At 42.4% G+C, this 20,856-nt stretch overlaps 1 protein-coding gene and 1 long non-coding RNA gene across 3 annotated transcripts in view; one reads left to right on the forward strand and one right to left on the reverse strand.

The window, feature by feature from the left end:
* prkcha (protein kinase C, eta, a) overlaps positions 1-20,856 on the forward strand; it is a 250,281-nt gene that overhangs the window by 136,760 nt on the left and 92,665 nt on the right. Inside the window, exons 5-9 of one of the 2 annotated variants that reach the window (XM_072271430.1) lie at positions 321-403; positions 5,094-5,226; positions 7,405-7,544; positions 12,043-12,189; positions 13,697-13,870. In XM_072271430.1, coding sequence (XP_072127531.1) covers positions 321-403; positions 5,094-5,226; positions 7,405-7,544; positions 12,043-12,189; positions 13,697-13,870 — 677 coding nt within the window. The remainder of the gene's footprint in view (positions 1-320; positions 404-5,093; positions 5,227-7,404; positions 7,545-12,042; positions 12,190-13,696; positions 13,871-20,856) is intronic. The other variant, XM_072271440.1, reaches the window with a different exon arrangement.
* Positions 1,063-20,856, reverse strand: part of LOC140204725 (uncharacterized) — a 61,694-nt gene continuing 41,900 nt past the window's right edge. Inside the window, exons 3-6 of the long non-coding RNA XR_011887694.1 lie at positions 13,618-13,747; positions 12,092-12,201; positions 11,230-11,564; positions 1,063-1,588 (exon numbers count right to left, since the gene is read on the reverse strand). This is a non-coding gene — a long non-coding RNA (uncharacterized lncRNA). The remainder of the gene's footprint in view (positions 1,589-11,229; positions 11,565-12,091; positions 12,202-13,617; positions 13,748-20,856) is intronic.

Genomic DNA, 20,856 nt, shown 5'->3' on the forward strand with positions numbered 1-20,856 from the left:
GCCTTTTTGATGAGCTTATTTAGTCTTTTTGCATCACCAGCACCGATGCTCCCCCAACATAAAGCTGCAAAGAAGACTACATTTTGAGTGGCACACACAAAACGCTGGAGGAGCTCAGCAGGCCTGGCAGCATCTATAGAAAAAAGTACAGTCGACGTTTACGGCGACGGTACTTTTTTCCATCGATGCTGCTTGGCCTGCTGAGTTCCTCCAGCATTTTGTGTGTGCTGCTCGGATTTCCAGTATCTGCAGATTTTCTCTTGTTTGCACTTTGAGTGAACAGTTTGCTTTGCTAACCCTGGTTCCTGTTTGTTTCACAGTGTGCACATGTGTGGTTCACAAACGCTGCCACCAGCTAATTGTCACAGCATGCCCCAGAATAAAGAAAGACAAGAAAGGAGAGGTATGAGCAGAACTCAGTCTCGGTTTTTGGTGAAACTTGGTGAGATGTGGGTGAAAGTCTGTATCTATATTTGTAGATTCATTCATTTTCAGATTTGTTGACTTATCACATGTACATCAGAACAAACAGTGAAATATGTCATTTGCATCAGCAACCTATGAATGAGCTGAGGCCAGCCCGCAAGTGTCACCACATATATTGGTGCCAACGCAGCATGCCCCCAATGTAGTGATCTCATTGGCAGTGTTAAATGTAGTGGTGCAATGTACAAAAGCCATTGGTATTGATACTGAGACATTGAACCCTTCCACACCAATGGAAAAGTTAAATTCATGTGTGTAAATAAATTTAGAACACAAAATAAGTAAAGGGGAATAAAGAAAAGTGGTCTAAAGTATCCTACAGGAGACATAAAAGACAGCAGATGATGGAAATTGAAGCAAAAAATGAAGTGCTGGAGGAACATGGAGGAACAGCATCTGTGGAGGCAAAGAGATGATTGAGTTTTGGGTTGAGACCCTGCCTTAGGACTGAGAGCGTCTGTCCTGATGTGAGGTATCAACCTAGATTGGCAACTATCTCTTTGCCTCCACAGATGCTGTTCAACCTGCTGATTCTTCTGTGGGGAAGAAATCTGTTGTCTACGTATGACACCAGCCCAGAAATATATTGAACCTTAACTATTGCTCACTTCAAAAGGTGGGCAATTCACACTGGCCTTGCCAGCAAAGTCCATTTCTTCATTCAAATGTGCACGTTTCTGAGGGGGTTTGATAGGATAGATGTTCGACTATCTAGAATCAGGGCGATCATCTTAAAAATAAGGACATTCGGAAAAGAGATAATGAGAAGTTTCTTCACCCAGAGGGAAGTGGATCTGTGGAATTCTCTGCTCATGGAAACAGAAGGACAATAAGCCAAGGATTTGCTGTGCCATTCCAAATGACTGTGCCTAATCCTTTTACTGAAGATCATTTTCCTGTAATACAATGGAAACATTGCTCTATTTGAATCTAAATTAATTCCTGCTGAAAATGATAGAACTTTGCCTCCAGTGGGCAATTACTTCTGCATTGTGGGAAATAAGAATAATTAGCTCAAGGTCAAAGTCAAAGTAAATTTATTGCCGAAGTATGTATATGTCACCATATACGACCTTGAGTTCCAGTTTCTTGCAGCCATTTTCTGAAAAATAAAGAAATACAATAGAATTTGTGAAAAACTATACATAAACAAAGACAGATAAACCAACGTGAAAAAGAAGACAAATAGAGCAAAAAAAAATACTGGGTACAGGAGTTGTAGAGTCCTTGAAAGGGAGTGAGTAGGTTGTGGAATCAGTCAGAGTTGAGGAGAGTGAAGTTATCCACACTGATTCAGGAGCCTGATGGTTGTAGGCTGGTAACTGTTCCCGAATCTGGTGGTGTGGAACCTAAGACTCCTGCACATCCTGATGACGGTAGTAGTGACAAGAGAGCATGGCCTAGATGATTGGCATCCTTGATGCTGCTTTCTTGGAAATGTGTCCAATGGTGGGGATGGCTTTGCTTATGATAGACTGGGCTATATCTGTCATTTTCTGTGGACATTTCCGTTCTTGGACATTGATGTTTTCATGCCAAGCTGTGATGCCTCCAGTTAGGATGAAGCTTATCAAAATTTTAGTGACATGCGGAATCTATATAAACTTCTAGAAAGTAGAGGTGCTGTCATGCCTTCTTTGTGATGGTCCCAGGAGAAATCCTCTGATTGTGATAACACCAAAGAATTTAAAGTAACTGACCTTCTCAACCTTTAATCGCCTAATGAAGACTGGCTCGTGGACTTCCGACTTCTGCCTCCTGTAGTCGATAAGCAGCTCTTTGCTTTTACTGATATTGAGTGGGAGGTTGTTGTTGTGACACCATTCTGCCAGATTTTCAGTCTCCTTCCTATATGTGCCAATTTGTCACCACCTTTGATTCAGCCAACCACAGTGGTGTTGTCAGCAAACTTATATACTGTATTTAGCTCTACATTCATAGATTTGAAGTGAGTAGAGCAGGTGCTAAGGGCACAGCCTTGTAGTGGACCTGAACTGATGGTGATTATGGCGATGTCGTTGCCAATCCAAAACTGACTGGGGTCTGCAAGTGATGAAAGAGAAGATCAGTTTGCACAGGGAATTATCGAGTTCTGGGTCTTGGAGCTTGGTGATGAGTTTCTAAGGGATGATAGTGTTGAATGCTGAGCTATAGACTATGAAGAACTTCCTGGTGTATGCTTCTTCATTGTCCAAATGTTCAAAGCTGAGTGATGGAAAATGAAAGGGCATCTGCTGTTGACTTGTTGTGATGGGAGACAAATTGGAGCAGACCCAGGTCACTCCTCAGGCAGGAGTTGATATTGCCATCCTAACTTTACTAAGCTGTCACAATTGCTAGCATATTACTGTGTAATCTCAAGGGTCTTCATTAATTACAACTGTGGCTCAGTTGTTTGTACCCTTGCCTGTTGTACTTGGAGGTCCAGTCAGACTCTAGAGGTTAAAGATTGAAAAGCTCAGTGGTATAATTGGTGATGCCATCCTTAGGACAATGGATCCCTTTGCAATGTCTTGAAGAGAGATGAGGAAGTTATGTCCACCATAAGACCATCGGAAATAGGAGCAGAACTAGGCCACTCATCCCATTGAATCTACTCCATCATTCCATCATGGCTGATTTATTTTTTCCTCTCAATCCCATTCTCCTGCCTTTTCCCTGTAACCTTTGATGCCCTGACAAACCAAGAACCTATCAACCTCTGCTTTCAATATACTCAATGGCTTGGACTCCACGGCTGTCCTTGGCAAAGAATTCCACAGATTCATCATGCTGTAGCTAAAGAAATTCCTCCTCATCTCAGTTCTAAATGGACGTCCCTCTATTCTGCAGCTGCACCCGCTAGTCTTAAACTCACCCATTACTGGAAACATCCTATCCACATCCACTCTATATATAGGCATTTTAATATTCTATTGGCTTCAAGGAAATACCCGCTCATTCTTTTAAACTCCAGCAAGTACAAGCCCGAGGCCATCAAACGCTTCTCATATGTTAACCTTTTTATTCCCGAAAGCACTCCAGTCTAAGAGCTTCTTGGAGGTACAGATCTAGGTACCCATAATTAATACTATGTAGCTAACTTCCCTGAGTACATAAATATTCCAATTTGTCAATAGAACAGTTATTGATGTGTAAGTGATTGTCTTCAACTGGTCTGCAAGCTTCCTTTGACTAAGCAACTTAGCCAACTTTGTCTGTTTGAAACAAGCCAAATTAAATAATCCATTGTTGTATACTGCACCTCTTCAGCATTTAGACAGGTGCTATGAACCAACAAGTCTGCTATAAAGAGTGCTTGTTGTAAAGATATGTTTTCAAACTCACTACTACTTTTCATTTACATTTTAAGAATTGAAGTCTGGCTCCCATTTACGACCAAAAGCTAAATAAAGAATATAGTTGAAAGTTTAATTTACAACTGTTCTATCTTTACAAATGGCGGCTGTTGTGTTTAGAAAGCTAAACTTAACAAAAACAAGCGGAGCCCCACTGGCTCGGGACGCGAATATCCATCACAAACTTTGAGATGATTAAAGGTGCATCAGAAAGGGATGTTTCTCTGGGATGCGAAGATATGTGGAGCGATGGGCTCTACAGACAGGTCTTTCTCCCTGATGTGTCCAGGAGTTAGCTTCTCCCACTGATTTGTGTTCCTGTGTAAAATTACTTAGTCACAATCTTGGGAGACCAGCACAGACAGCTTTGAACTTAATGAATTGTCTGTGTGGAGAAGGCAGACACAGATTTCAATCTAACATGTCAATGAGCATTGAAAGAATGGACCCCTGTAACTGACGGCATGTTTAATTCATGGCCTGTAATATTTGAAAGCTAAAAATACGCTGCCTGTCAAGCTACACAATGCAGCTGTTCCAGATGTTCTGTACTAGATAGGAATCCACACCAAACTAATTTTCTCCCCATCAAAAATTACATTTGACAAACTGGATTCTTTCCAGGAGTCACGGCTTTATTTTTGGTTGAGTAGCTGACGGTTTTCTGATCCTCAATCATTGCTCTGCTTACTCCATGGTTTGGCTTCCAGTTTGCTGGCCACTGGAACAGTCAGATATATAAAGCAAAAGTGCCCTCTGGTGGCAGAAGATAGGAAAATCCATATCTAAACCCTTCCGTTTACTGAGTTCCCAGAGCATTGCTTACAGACTCCTGGTATATACAGGGCCTGTGTTTGCAATTGTGGGACCCTTGTCACTGCAGAACAAAACTCTTGTCTGACTTTTCTCCTCATTTGAGTAGCCATGTTTAAGATGATTGAAGAGGCCGATTGGGGAGGAACAGACATATTCAATGCTCTAATTTGTAAGTAAGCTAGAGAAGACCAAGAAACCAAGGGCTTTTCCTGCGGGCACGCTGATAGATAGTGTGAAATGGTAGCCAACAATATGTTGCCTGTTTCTTGTCTGTGGTGGAGACTTCCAGCCACAGATGAGTGATTCCAATGGTTAGAAGGTTAGCTCTTTCGAAGGTAAGGAAACTGAGAGAAATAATAACATCATGAGTTACAAACAGCACCAGAAGGGAATGATTCTGTCTTTGTTTATCTCTGCATATGTCTTTCTTAGCTAATTGATGATTCTACTCAGCAGGTATGTGAACAAAGATTCAGCATCAATGTGCGTCACCAGTTCCACGTCCACAACTACAAGAAGCCAACTTTCTGTGACCATTGTGGCTCTCTGCTCTATGGGCTAATGGGACAAGGGAAACAGTGTAAAGGTAATGGGCTCCTCTCCTTCAGCTCCTGGGGGAAAGGAAACTTAGCAGAGTTAGTGCAGAGAGCAGTCAGAGGGGTGGGCAGAAGGCCTTCATGATGCACTCTCCTTGTGCTTCGGGATGAGTACAACAATGAGAGCCAGTGACTGTCACACACATGGAATACCAAGTGTGCTGTGTAAGGTGACGGGGTAATGAGACTGGAGACTGGAAACCGCAGAAATGTAGCAAATCATAAACACAAGAGTTTCTGCAGATGCTGGAAATCCAAAGCAACACACACAAAATGCTGGAGGAACTCAGCAGGTCAGGCAGTATCCACAGAAATGAACAAACAGTCAACATTTCAGGCTGAGACCCTTCTTCAGAATGAAAAGATGGGGAAGGAGGGGAAAAAGGATTCTCTAGAAGGTGATAGGTGAAGCTAGGTGGGAGGAAAAGTTAAAGGGCTGGAGAGGAAGAAATCTGATAGGAGAGGAGAGTAGACATGGGAGAAAGGGAAGGTGGAGGAGACCCAGGTGAAATGATGGGAAGGTGAGAAGAGGTAAGAGGCCAGAGTGGGGAATAGAAGAAGAGGGGAGAGGGAGGAAAAAATATTTTTACCAGAAGGAGAAATCAGTATTCATATTGTCAGGTTGGAGGGTACCCAGATGGAATATAAGGTGTTCCTCTTCCACCCCGAGGGTGACCTCATTGTGGCACAAGAGGCGGCCATGGACGGGGAACTGGAATCAGAATTGAAATGTTTGGCCACCGGGAAGTTTAGTTTTTGGCGGATGGAGCAGATGTGCTGGCAGGATATTGTGTGATTCGTGTTTAGGATTAGGTGAGACAAATATCTTGACCACAGTAATGTCTAAACAGGCCAAGGATATCCACTAAAATCACACTGAATAGTTTCTTTACTGTACTTTTTAGACAATGCTTTGTAGATGCACAAGAGCAAATGCAATTGACTAATAGCTTCTCTTCTCTTAATCAGAAGGCTAATTGAGGAAAAGCCAGCTTTGTTTATTGATGGTCAGTACATGAGGAAATGTTAGGCCTTTGGATCCCTTGACTTCCATGGCCGATGAAGGTGAAGGCAGCAGCAAATATTTTCTATTATTACAAGCGCACACCCCTGTCAGAATATATAAACAATGCAGTGCTGAACATTTGCTACACAGTCATTGGTTCAACACACCATACACCTGAGGGCCTGCCTCCACGTTCTGATGGGCATTAGAGGGGAAGCAGGTTCGATGGGCTTCATGCTATGTTAGTCAGGTGATGCTGCTCAAAAGAGCATTTATTTAGGCAGCATTAATCTGACTTCCCTCATCTTTTTTTCACATAGTTACATTCCACAAATCCAACAGGTATTCAATCGCTTTGGTTAGCCAGCGTCTATAGAGAGAATAAACAGTCAACGTTTCAGGCCAAGACCCTTCATCAGGTGGGACAGGGGAAGGAACACAAACTGGCAGGTGATAGGTGAAGCCAGTTGAGTTGAGGGGGACAGTGGGTGGATGGAGGAGGGAGGTGCTTCGTCCCTGCCTTCTTAGTCTGGCTTTCTTCCCCCCTTCTGATGAGCAGAGCGATGAGAGCTGGTGACTACCGCACACATCTGTCCTGATGAAGAGTCTCGGCTCAAAACATCGACGGTTCATTCCCCTCCATAGGTGTTGCCTGGTCTTCAGCATTTTGTGTGTGTGTTGCTTTGGACTTCTAGCATCTGCAGAATCTCTTGTGTTTATCTTCTGTTATATCGTCATAGTTACTGAGTCACTGCAAGAAGCTGAGTCTGTTATAAAAATCAAAATCTCAGAACTCCATTGCATGGAAACAAAGGAAAATACTGCATAAATACCAGAAATCTTGTCATTTGCCCCCTCGCTCCAACCCGTCAGTAAAGATGCTGAGCAAAGTGTGGTCTTTTTAATTGGCTTAATGGATGCTCTGTCAGGGTAAGGTTCCTCGGCTGCTGTGCTGATACCTTTTATGCAGCGAATCAGAGGGTGTGTTGTTCACTGTGTACACTACCAACAGGAATTCAAAGTGAATGTGCTGCATGATGTGTCAGGTGTGTAGAATTCCACAGGGGCGTTTTACTTGCATTTGGCGGTCTCAGGTTGCTGACAGCACTGGTTAAGATGTGTGCGCCACTGGACGCTGAATCACTTTTTCTTCTTTTGACAGTTTGCAAAATGAACATTCACATTCGCTGTGAGAACAACGTGGCCCCCAGCTGTGGAGTGAACTCTGTGGAGCTCGCCAGGAAGCTGGCAGAAATGGGACTCAGTGCGGGCAGCATAGCTACTCTGAAGAGGAGGCAGACGGTAAGGGAGCGTTTCGGACTCGGTTGAGCTGTTTGCACCAGCTTCCGTTAATGGCCGACACTGTGGGCTTGCTGAAGTGTTTCCCACATGGCGGCAGTAACTGTGTGTCAGAAAGTTTCTCCTCAGCAGTGGAGTGGGGTGAAGATAGGTTCGTACAATCATGGGAATATATAACACATTGTCTCATTAAGTTCATAGTGATGAAAAGAGAACTAATTCACCAAATCCTACTTGTCAACTTGTCTTTCATAGCCCAGTTGGTTTCAGTACTTCTGGAACCCATCTTTCCACTAATTATCGTCAGAGTCTTCTTGATTCTCGATCTCTCTGCTAAAGGAAATAGGTGCTTCCTGTTTATTCCTCGACGAGCTCCTCAGTAATTATCCCCCTCATCTCCATCTATCCTACAGCAAATGATTCATTTCAGCAGTCACTCCTCCTTGCCCAAAATTTGTCAGCCCAAGAAGTTCCCTTGTAAATTTCAGTGTAACCTCTCCAGTCTAATCTATCTCTTTTGCAGTGTGGTGGCCAAAACAGTGCATGGTCCTCTAGACATTGACTGGTGTTCTTAATAGTTGTGGACTAACTAATCTATGTTGTTATAACCTAATTTTATGATCTTGTGCCTTTATAGTTTGTGTCATGATCAACAACTGGCATTATCCTATATAGTTTTCTTACTTTTCTCTCTGACCCATGGATCTGTGGACATATATACCAAGATCTCCTTTTTCACCTGTCCTGCTTCCTTTATTTATTATGCATACTCTTTTATCATTTATCATGTATTCTCTTGTATCTTTTATCTTTCCTAAAGCGAATCCATTATACTTCTTTGGACTAAATTCCATTTGTCATTTACCTTCTCCACTAAGTTAGTCTATTAGCTGTGGATACTACTGTTGAATTGTCTAGGCAGTTTAAATGGTTCAGCACAGACTAGATGGACTGAAGCACCTGCTTCTGTGCTGTATTTTCCTTTGACTCGATGAAATCCATATAGTTTAATAACCCACTTAACATTTTAATTGGGAAGCTTTAGCCCGTTGATAACGGGCATTGAAAATACATAAATGTATTTCTTAAACCACTTTAATTCTAATTTCCATTCCTGGCAAATATTGCTCCTCTAGTATTTAAATTCTCCTGAGTCAGTAAGAAAACTATAGTTATTCTGTGTACATCATCACTTATGTAAGTGATTGGAGCAGGACAATTAGTGCTCAACATGGGTCTGTCATTTCGTAAGATCATGATAGAAGCAGTCTTGACTTTAATAACTTTTCCTGCTCTTTCCAAATTCCTTAACTCCCTTGTAGTTTAATTGTTTGGCTCTGCCTTGAATAAGTTCAGTGACTCCTTCTACGTATCTCTGAGTTAGAGGATATCAAAACTATCGCAACACACTTGGAGATGAAATCCTTCCTCCTTTCCCTCCTAAGTATGCCTGCCTGTCCAACGAAAGCTTGCATTGCACTCACCAAGGAAATCCCACAACAACTTCTGATCAGATCATCAATCAAGCACCATTCAGGCCAAGTTGAACCATGTTTTCCGAGCCAATCCCTTGTTCAGAACCAGAATCAGATTTATTATTGCTGACATATGACTGACAAATTACTATTGCTTGTAATAAATAAATAGATATACACAGACATAGTGTAAAAGAGGAATAGTGAGGTAGTGTTCCTAGATTCATCAGAGATCTGATGGCGGAGGGGAAGAAGCTATTCCTAAAATGTTGAGTGTGGGTATCTTCAGGCTCCTATACCTCTTCCCCAATGGTACTAATAAGAGGGCATATCACAGATGGTAAAAATCCTTAATGATGGAGGCTGCTTTCTTGAGGTACCACTTTCTGAAGATGTCCTCGATGGCGAGTGGCCTTTGATGGAGTCGGCTGAATCTACGGCCTCTGTAGCCTCTTTAGATGCTGTGCATTGGAATCTCCATGACAAGTAGTGATGCAGCCAGTCCCAATGATCTCCACGGTACATTTGTAGAAAATTTCTAGAGTCTTTGGTGACAAGCCAGATCTCCTCACACTCCTAGTGAATTATAGCTTCTGACTTGCCTTTTTCGTGATTGCATAAGTGGCAGGCTCAGGATAGAGAAAACTTTAATACGTTTGTCCTGTTGCAATCTTTGTTGAGTTACATTATTTTCCCAACGACACTAATCTGACAGCTAGGGTAAAACCCTATTGAGTTAGACAATCCCATCTGCTGTGGGATTCAGACCTTCACTTTCTTCACAGGCAGTGAAGAATGCTAATGGCATGTTGGCCTTCATAACAAGGGGAGTTGAGTATAGGAGCAAGGCAGTCCTTCTGCAGTTGTACAGGGCTCTGGTGAGACCACACCTGGAGTATTGCATACAGTTTTAGTCTCCAAATTTGAGGAAGGACATTCTTGCTATTGAGGGAGTGCAGCGGAGATGCACGAGGTTAATTCCCGGGATGGCGGGACTGTCATATGTTGAAAGATTGGAGCGACTGGGCCTGTATACACTGCAATTTAGAAGGATGAGTGGGGATCTGATTGAAACATATAAGTTTATTAAGGGATTGGACATGCTAGAGGCCGGAATCATGTTCCTGATGTTGGGAGAGTCCAGAACCAGAGCCCACAATTTGAGAATAAGGGATAGGTCATTTAGAACGGAGTTGAGGAAAAACTTTTTCACCCAGAGAGTTGTGGATCTGTGGAATACTCTGCCTCAGAAGGCAGTGGAGGCCAATTCTCTGGATGCTTTCAAGAAAGAGTTAGATAGAGCTCTTAAAGATAGCGGAGTCAAGGGATATGGGGAGAAGGCAGGAACGGGGTACGGATTGTGGATGATCAGCCATGATCACAGTGAATGGTGGTGCTGGCTCGAAGGGCCGAATGGCTTACTCCTGCACCTACTGTCTATTGTCTATTGTCTATTCACTATTGATGGTGGGCTTTCCAAGGACCTCTTCAAAAAGTCATGCCTTAAAAAAGGCGGCATCCTTCATGAAGGATCCCCATCACCCATTCCCTTCTCACTTTTTATTACTTCTGTCAGAGGGAAAGTACAGGAGCCTGAAGAATCACACTCAAATGTTTCAGGAACAGTTTCGTCCCTCCGCCATCAGATTTCTGAATGGACAATGAACTCTTCCATGAACACTACCTCACTTTTTTCACTACTTATTCAATTATATATATTATTGTTAATTAAAGTATTTTATGTATTGCACTGTTCTGCTGCCTCAAAGCAACAAATTTCATGACAAGTGTCAGTGACATTGAACTTGATTCTGGCTCGGATTACAGCAGTTGCAATCAAACTGTCAATTTTCCCCCTGTACTAAAGCCCTGAGATTCATTGTCTTGCGGGTGTACTCAATAAATACAATAACCAAAAATGAAAGATCAATGAAAGACCACACGAACAAGGCGGACAACCAGTGTGCAAAAGACAAAAAACTGTGCTGTGCAAATAGAAAGAGAAAGAAAAAAACAAAACAATAAATAAACAAACAAACAAGCAAGCAATGTATATTGAGAACATGAGATAGCGTGTCCATAGCTTGTGGGAGCAGTTCAGTGATCAAGCAAGTGAAGTTGAGTGAAGTGATCCCCTTTGGTTCAAGAGCCTGGTGGTTGTGGGGTAGTAACTGCTCCTGAAACTGGTGGTGTGAGTCCTGGGGCTCCTGTACCTTTTTCCTGATGGCAGCGGCGAGAAAAGGACACGCCCTGGGTGGTGGGTGTCACTGATGATGGATGCTGATTTCCTGCGATAGTGTTTCATGTTGATGTACTCAATGTTGGAGAGGCCTTTATCCATGATGGACCAGGCCGTATCCACTACTTTTTGTAGGATTTTCCGTTCAAGTGCATTGGTGTTTCCAAACCAGGCTTTTATGTAGCCAGTCAATATACTATCCACCACACATCTATTGAAGTTTGTCAAATTTTTAGAAGTCATGCCAAATCTTCACAGGCTTCTAAAGAGTAGAGGTGATGCCGTGCTTTCTTTGTAATTGCAGTTACTCTGAAATGAAAATATTTGTTAGTGTTGTGTATAAAAACCTTGCATCACACAGAGAATTTCTGGGCACAAGAGATTCTGGAGATGCTGGAAATCAGGAACTACACATGCAAAATGAATCGCCTCCCAGTTTCTGATATCACCACCCCCTCTCACCCATCCACTCATCTTCCCCCTCACCCAGTCACACCTGTCATCTGCCAGCTTGTACTTATTCCCTTCTCCCCACCTTCTTATTCTGGTTTCTGCACCTTCCCTTTCCAGTCCTAATGGACGGTCTCAGCCCAAAACGTGACACTTCATTTTCCTCCATAGATGTTGTCTGACCCCTGACCCACTTGAGTTCCTCCAGCTTTTTGTGTGTGCTACTTGAGAAATTCTGAACAGTTGTTACAATAAACAGGTTATTTATTAGCTGGTGTTAACTGTTACATTCCTGAATCCTGCATTAATTGTCTTCACGTTCTTTTACTTGAAAAAGAGGCAAAGTCATAAAAACCACAAGGACGACCAGGCCCCAGGTGACACACCTGATGGCAACGACAAGGAAAGCCAGCAAGTGCAACGCAAACTAAGCATCGACGATTTCACCTTCATCAGTGTTCTAGGCAAAGGCAGCTTTGGGAAGGTAAGTTACACCCTACATTGAAAAACAAGAAAAGTGCATAAGGTGAGATATGTTTTATTGCCCATAGTGCAGTGCAGCAGACTGCAACACAGTGAGCTGCTGTCAGCTTTGTTTGATAGATAACGACAGACAGACTGCAGCCTTAAATGTAGATCCTCCATTATTCACGGGCAGACCTATTATGCATAAAATAATTCAGATGTCTTTCCTGCACTAATGTGAGAGAAGTGTGCAGATTCCCAGTGAATTTGACCTTTTACTCCTTATACAAAATAATATTTTAAACCTGGGATTAAGAAAGGTCAAACACTATCTCCTGTCACCAATCATTCAGGAATGATGTGTAAAACTCCTAAAATAGAAGTCACTTTTGGCACTGGGAAGAGAAAATATGTACATACCTAAGGACTGCAAATCACGGAGATTTGTTTAACCACGTGCAGTTTTATAGTCTTTCTGCCGAGATCGTCTTCATGTATCTCTTTGCTTTCCCCAGCTGGGTATCATGGAGTCCTTTTGAGTATAAAAGTCCAGAAGTGATGAAGCCTGGTGTTTGGGTTTGTTTATTGATCTGGGCTGTATTGAAATTAAACCTCCTCCCTGATAGGCACTGAGCTGAGTTGAAGGGGCACAGAAGTGCTGCAGTTCCTGCTGCTGCCTCACAGATCCTTCACGCTCCTAGTCTGGAGATTGCATTTCTTCCTGTGATCTGTGAACTTTCACTGGGTGCTCCAGTTTCCTCCCACATCCAGTGGCATGTTATTGGTTAATTGGCTACGGTAAATTACCCTGTAGTATAACTTAGTGGCAAAAGCATCATGGGGGTTCACAATGATAGGTATATGAGAGGGCCCAGTGATTTCAGCCAAGGTGACAGCTGAACTGCAGCATTTGGTCTGTAGGGGGCAGCACAGCAGAGCAGCAGTTCAGCACATAGACTTACAGCAGCCAGCCGTGAGATGGGGGTTTGATTCCTGCTGCTGTCTGTAAGGAGTTTTTCTCCCCGTGACCTCGTGAATTCTCTGGTTTCTCTCCACATCCTAAAGACGTATGGGTTGGGGTGTGTGAGTTGTGGGCAGGCTGTGGAGGTGATACTTGCAGGCTGCCCCGTCCTCGCTGATTTGATTTGACACAAATGATATAGTTTCGATGTACATGTAACAAAACTAATCTTAATCTATCTTTATCCCTTTAAGGGAAAACGATAATGAGTATTCCGATTACTGATCTTGGAAAAAGACCATTTATGTGGAATGGGTCAACTGCAAGACCAGGCTAAGGTTTAAAACTTTTTGATTCATGCTGCCTTTCTATGCATCTAAATAGACCATTTGTCAAAAATAGAGGGTTTGCTTAGATTGAAAGTACTGATCTTTGCAACCCATGGTTCTAAAATGGCAGCGCTAAATCTGAATGGAAACATCTTACCTGATTTTGAACTTCAAGGGAACTGGTACACTTGCATCTTTGTTCTGGGTTATTCCATAGCCTGCTCTCTGCCCCCCAGGTAATGCTGGCAGAGTTCAAAGGGACAGAAGATGTGTATGCTGTGAAAATACTGAAGAAGGACATGATTCTTCAGGATGATGACGTGGAGTGCACAATGACTGAGAAGCGGATCTTGTCACTGGCCAAAAACCACCCGTACCTTACACAGATCTTCTGTTGCTTCCAAACTCCGGTAAGCAAGATCAGTGTCAATTAGTTCAAGACACAAAACAGTAGTACAAAGGGTGGACCACCAGAGTGTACATTTTAGAATCTCGTTCTATGCAACTGGAAATTTCTTGTATCTATCCTAATGGAACGAGTCTCCCTTGAAAATCTCCAGATAGTAGGGGATTTGCAACTTAGGGTTCTGCAGGCAAAATGGTGAGGTGCATATGGGAAGGAAGAGATGGTGAGTATTTTACAGGTAACCTGAGGGGTTCACTGACAAAGAATTTGATGGCTCTGCATTGGCTTGAGTTTGGAGGGAAATGTCGGCACAGGTGCAGCAGGCCTGGGGATGCAGCCATTGTGACAAAGTGCCATATAGGTTGGGAAACCAGAGTGATACAAGAGAGTAAACTTTGGGGGTCACTGAATCTGGTGTTCCAAATTTGCTAATGCTGTCAAACTACTGGGAATGATGTCACATGTTTCTCAGAAACTTTCTGAAACTGTTAAAACATAATTTTTAAAAATCTGAAAAACAATCAAAATTACAAATGAAAACAAAAAACATGCTTGCATAATTATTTAAATAAAGAATATTAGGGACCTGGATTGATATTGGAGCAGGAGCAGCCAAGTATTTGTCTGAGCTTGCTACACTGTTCAATGAGTTCATGTTAAATAGATCCTGCTTCCAATTTTACTTTCCTGTCTGTGCCCATGACTTGTTGATCCCCAATACACGAAAAACTTGTTTTTCCTTGAACCTGCTTAGTGATTGAGCTTCTACAGTTCTCAGGTTCAGAGGATTCCAAATATTCATCTTCCACTGGTTCAAGAATTTCTTCCACACCTCCAAAGGTTGTCTCCTCATTCTGGGACAATAACCCCTAATTCTGTACTACCACAAAAGGAATTCGCTCAGCATCTTATCTGTCCATCCACTGCAGAATCTTGAGAGTTACCTCAAACAGTACGGCACTGGACAGGCCAACCAGCCCACAAATGTTGTGCCAGTAAGCTAATTTATACTAATTGTTCTGCTTCTGTCTATCATGCATCTCCCCCATTCCCTTCATATTCATGTGTCTGTCTAAAAGACCCTTAAAATCGACCAAACTGCTTGATTCCACTTTTCCCCTGGTAAACTGTTCCAGATATCTACCAATTTGTGTGAAAAATACTTGTCACTCGTGTCGTCTTTAAACTTTCCACCCTTCTAACATTAAGAGTATGTCCTCTAGCATTTGCCATTTCTACCTTGAAGAAAAGATTCTGATTGTCTCCCTATCTACACCCCTCATAATTTTATAACCTTCTATCATATCTCTTCTCAGCCTTCAATGCTCTAGGGAGAAGAACCTAAGTTTGTCCAATCTCTCCTTATCGCTCACACACACTAATCCAGGCAGCATCCTGGTAAACCTCTTCTGTACCCCCTCCACAGTCTTCACATCCTTCCCATAATGGCAGCAACCAGAACTACACACAATACTCCGTGTGGCCTGAGTTTTATATGGCTGCAGCATAACTTCCTAACTTTTACACTCGAGTCCTAGCAATGAATGTAAACATGCCCTTTGCCTTCGTTATCACCTTAACCACTTGCACAGCCCTTTCAGTGATCAACAGAACTGAACCCCAAGGTCCCCCTGAAATTCAGTGCTATTGAGGGAGTCTATCTATTCTTTCTCCTTTAGTTTGACCTCTCACTGTGCAACACCTCACTCTTGCTTTGATTAAACTACATTTCCTCTTTGCCACCCATATCCATAACTGATCTATATTCTACAGCATTCTTTGATAGTCCATAATACAAACATTATCCATAACTCCACCAATCTTCGTGTCATCCACAAACTTGCTAATCCACCCATCTTTCATCCAATCATTGACATATATCTCAAAAACGGAGGTCCCATTATATTCAGAGCCACGAAAACCTGCTAACTTGATACTGACTTCCCCCATTTGCTCCCTTTGACTTTGAGGATGGAGAAGAGGTAGGTAGATTTAGTTGTGTTTCTGAGGAAATTCTCTCCGTTGTCATTGAGGATCTTAGAAACACGTGAGTCATTCAGCTTCGCAAGGATATTGTGCCATTCAGTGATGATATAGATGACCTATGACTGAAGTCCATATATGAGCCTAACCTCTGCACCCTTTGATAACTTTGATTTTGAAAAATCTGTAAATGTGAGATTTAAAATTGTCAATTAACCTGCTACCGGTTGCCTTTGCGGGAAAGAATTCCAGTCTCCGTCTTTAAGCTTAGAAGTGTTTTTGAACCTTAATAAGAGTCCTAGCTCTTTAATTTTAGTCTGTAGCCCCAATGAGATTCCACTTCCAGTGGAGGTATTTCTCTTCTAATACTCTATCAGTTTGTTAGAAACTATTTGTTAACCTGTTAAATTCCAGAATTTACTACCCTGGTTCTATAGTCTCCCCTTAGAATTTATACTTTTGAACTATACTGCATTTCATCCAAGGTCAGTATATCCTTTCTGAGTAGTCTTTACTGAGTGGTTGAGATTTAGTTTAAGAGAGATTTGTATAATTGCAGCATTTTCTGATGCCTTGTGTTCTAGTTCTTATAAGTATTTGTGTATCTTTACATTTTTGCTCATGCTTCTGTGGACTTGATAAAGTAAGGATCCATATACTCCACTCTTTCTAGTCTTTAATCATTCTTTTGGATCTGTTTGCCATAGTTCATTTGTTTTGTCTGTTAATCTAATCTTTTCATTCACTCTGTTTGTAATGCTGCTTAAGCTTGAGGTACTGGTAAACATGCATATCTGGCTTTCGTCTGAGCTGCTCATTAGTAACACAGCCTAAAAGATTTTTGCAGAATACCACAGGTCGCATCCTGCCAACTTGATGATCAGTATCTCTATGTCACAGCCACTTTTAACAGGGCAACATTTACCATTGCAATGAATGTTCTATGCAGACAGTATGCAAGATATGGTTTTTGTGGTACCTTGGTACATGCAACAGTAATAAACCAATTTACCAATTTGCCTTCAATTCTGCTAAAATTTTAGTTCATAGTCTTGAAGACAGTCCTATAAAAAGCCTTTTGTAAGTTTCTACAAAAATATTCATAGACTGTCTCCATTCTGTTATTTTTCTCCCCTCTTCGGAGACTCATGGGATTTGGCCTATCCACCTCAGGACTCCCATGACAATTCGTACCCTCAGTAGTTGACACTAGTAATTTGAGACCAACTGGTCTGCATTTACAGTGCTCACCCTTCTTAGTTCACTGAATGTCATGCACAATTTTCTCACCTAAAGCAATAATTGCCATAGCCAGAGAGCTTTGGAAGATGCAGGAGAAAACATTTAAGGTGGACTCACCTTCTTCCTTGAAATAGAAGGAATGAAAACTACCAGCTCCTGAGATCTCATAACATTCTGGATGCTTTTTTGACAGACAGCAGGTTTATTCTCTATGTAGAATAGAAGGCCCTCGGTTGGTTGGGGTTGACTATGGATATTGTGGCTGAGCTGTCTACATGGTATGTAAATCAGAGCAGTACAATATGGAGAGCAAGCTTTTGCCCATGTAGTAGGCTCCCCCCCACCCCCCACCATTCCACGCAGCTGATGAATCCAAAGGAATGGCAGAGACCAATACAGTTTGGCACCGGGGTGTCACAAGGGTTGCCAGTCAGCTTTGAACTGCCTTAGGGACTTCAGCACAGGACTTTTCCTCAGGGTTTACTCCCGAGGCCTTCCCCATGGCTGCAAGGCAGTGGAGGTTTGAGATCAGAGTTTTCCTTCTTCTAGATGAGCTGCCAGCCACAGCTGACAAGCCCATCTGCCTGAAGCAACTGCTTTTAAGGCACCAGTAACCCAGCTTTGTCCTGGTTCTGCCAGGTTTAATAGCTAAGCCACACATGAAGGTCAGGACTTGGTTGTCAGAGACTATTTGAGATGCACTCCATTGAGAGCATTTAACAGGCCATGGGAGATTATCCCCACAACCTCCCCCAGCTATGAACCTTGTTGCATATGATCATTTTCTATAAGGCTTTGTTTCCTATCTCAATTTGTCTTGCTTTCTCTATACCTTGTGGATCAGACCATTGCATTCCTGCTTTTGCATGCCTGTTACTACTGATGTTACAACCCTGGAGTGAACTTTTTGGAAGGTCTACCACCTTCCTAATATACAGTTACAAGTCCTACAAACGAAAAGCAGCCTTCCTCTTCTTTGCCTTCCCATACCTGTGATATTTTCTCTGATTTTTTTCATTGACCTCATTTGCCTGACCTGGTGTAATTTTACTAGTGCAATGCCACAAATCCAACAGCAGATGGCAGCCACTATCACAACTTGACTTGCTCATTGGATTGAGTTAGGAGGAAAAGTCTTTTTTTGAGTTTTTTAAAATTAAAACACAATCCAAGTACTCAGCCAATCTGAGCCTAGCTCAGACCATTTAATTTTTTGAGACTTCATTGCTGTAGGTATAACATCTCAAACATGCTATGCACATGCACTAAAATGTTAAGCAAATCATTCTGAGTTGGGTAATGTAAAGAGCTGGGAGACAGAGAAATAAATACCCAGCACAAAAAAAAATTACAGCATTTTTAAACCTCCAACTATAATCGGACTTCACACCTGTAAAAGTAAAGACTTAATGTCAAAGAATTTTATTAAGTCTTTTCTCACATTTAAAATTCTGTTGCACTAAAATGGACTTGCCATTTCCGGTTACGTTTCTGGGTTTTTTAAAATATTTATTTAGCAATACAGCACAGTAACAGGCCCATCCAATCCACCAAGCCTACAGCACCTAATTACATCCATGTGACTGACTAACCTACTAACACAGTCTTTGGACTGTGGGAGGAAACCTGAGCACCCAGAGGAAACCTGCACGGTCCTCGGGAGAATTTACAAACTGCTAACAGGCAGTGGTGCTGTAATAGTGTAACACTAAACACTCTGTCACCCTAATGGGGACTAACGGGGGAGTGCAACACTTTCCTGCTCTTCATTAACATCTCGGGAGCTTCATTCCACTACAATGAAGCTCCCGAGATCCCAGGCAACACATTCACCAGCATCCCATTTTTTCACCTTGAGCTGCAGTTATGCCAATTGCTCTCCGTTTTACACTTAAGGTTATTATATACATAAAAATTGCTGCTGAACGCAGCAGGCCAGGCAGCATCTATAGGTATCTATAGGCTTCCTAGAGATGCTGCCTGGCCTGCTGCGTTCACAGCAATTTTTATGTGTGTTGCTTGAAATTCCAGCATCTGCAGGTTTCCTCATGTTAGGGTTATTATATATTTACTTTGTCGTATTCTCTGCAGCAATAACTCTTAGTTCCTTCATTTGTGGAATAAGTAACAATGAGTTTTTACCGAGCCCAAATGACTAAAAGGATCCTTCGAGTAACTGTGCATGTCCGTCTTTTGCAGCAAGCCTAACCCTTGTCCATACTTACCTCTTACCCAGAAATTTGTCAACTAACTGTCCTCCGAAGTGTGAAAATAACTTATTAGTAGAATTATATTGCTGACATGGCTGATTTTAATCCATTTGTGCCACTCCTTATCTGTGTGAGAAACCAGTCTGTAACAGTCTGTCCTGGCCTGGCTGACTTTCACCTCCGAGCTCCCCCAGTACAAAGAGGGGAAAAGGGCCTCAGAAGGAGTAAAGAGTAAATCGGGTTGACCATGACTAATCCACGTATTAGCAGCATCTACTGGCTTGTTTTGCCAACTTTTCATGAACAAGACGGAATTAATCATTGTTTTGATTTTTTCTCTTTATCTGAACATTTGAGCAGCAGCGTGAAAGTAAGTAAAAGCCCATTGTTCACTGGATCACTGATGGAAATGATTGGGGATGTTGCTTCTTGGGAGTGTAGCTGCTGTTTGGGTTTGGGTATTTGATCCTCCGCAATATTCCACGTGGGAATTTAAACTGGAGGTGGCAGTGAGGTCGAGTTGCGAGCTTGACATCAACCTGGCGCAGATGGAGAGCGTGCTCGGGGGCGGTCTGTCACTGGATCGAACTCGGGAACCTTAGTTCTCGTGCCCGGCGCTGATCTCACTGCGCCACCAGCCGACCAAATTACTTCTGGCAATTCTGTGAAGTAACTTCCAGATCATCAGTGTCAAAGCAGAAAAATGCCGTTTGGTGAGATGAAATGGTAAAATATAATGACATTTCATGAATATAATTGTCCTGTAGTAGGGTTTTCACAGTTAATTGAATTGACATTATTTCTTACATCCTTCACATACATGAGGAGTAAAAATCTTTACGTTACATCTCCATCTAAATGCTCAAGTGCAATTTATAATAATTTGTAATAAATAGTATATATAACAGGACAGTCAATATAGCATAGAATTACAATTGTGTCAGCATGAACTCATCAGTCTGATGGCCTGGTGGAAGAAGCTGTCCCGGAGCCTGTTGGTCCTGGCTTTTATGCTGTGGTACTGCTTCCCGGATGGTAGCAGCTGGAACAGTTTGTGGTTGGGGTGACCCATGTCCCGATGATTCTTCTGGCCCTTTTTATGCATCTGTCTCTGTAAATGTCCTAAACAGTGGGAAGTTGACATCTACAGATGCGCTGGGCTATCCACACCACTCTCTACAGAGTCCTGTGATTAAAGGAGGTACTGTTCCCATACCAGGCAGTGATGCAGCCAGTCAGTATGCTCTCAACTGTGCCCCTGTAGAAAGTCCTTAGGATTTGGGGACTCGTGCCAAACTTCCTCAACCATCTGAGATGAAGGAAGCACTGCTGTGCTTTTTTCACCACACAGCCGGTATGTACAGACCAGGTGAGATCTTTGCTGATGTGCACGCTGAGGAGCTTAAAGCTGTTCACCCCCTCAACCTCAGGTCCACTGATGTCAGTAGGGGTTAGCCTGTCTCCATTCCTCCTGTAATCCACAACCAGCTGCTTTGTTTTTGCGACATTGAGGGAGAGGTTGTTTTCTTGACACCACTGTGTCAGGGTGATGACT

The sequence above is a fragment of the Mobula birostris genome, chromosome 1 (genome assembly GCF_030028105.1).
Source record: "Mobula birostris isolate sMobBir1 chromosome 1, sMobBir1.hap1, whole genome shotgun sequence".
In the NCBI taxonomy this organism is placed as follows: Eukaryota; Metazoa; Chordata; class Chondrichthyes; order Myliobatiformes; family Myliobatidae; genus Mobula; species Mobula birostris.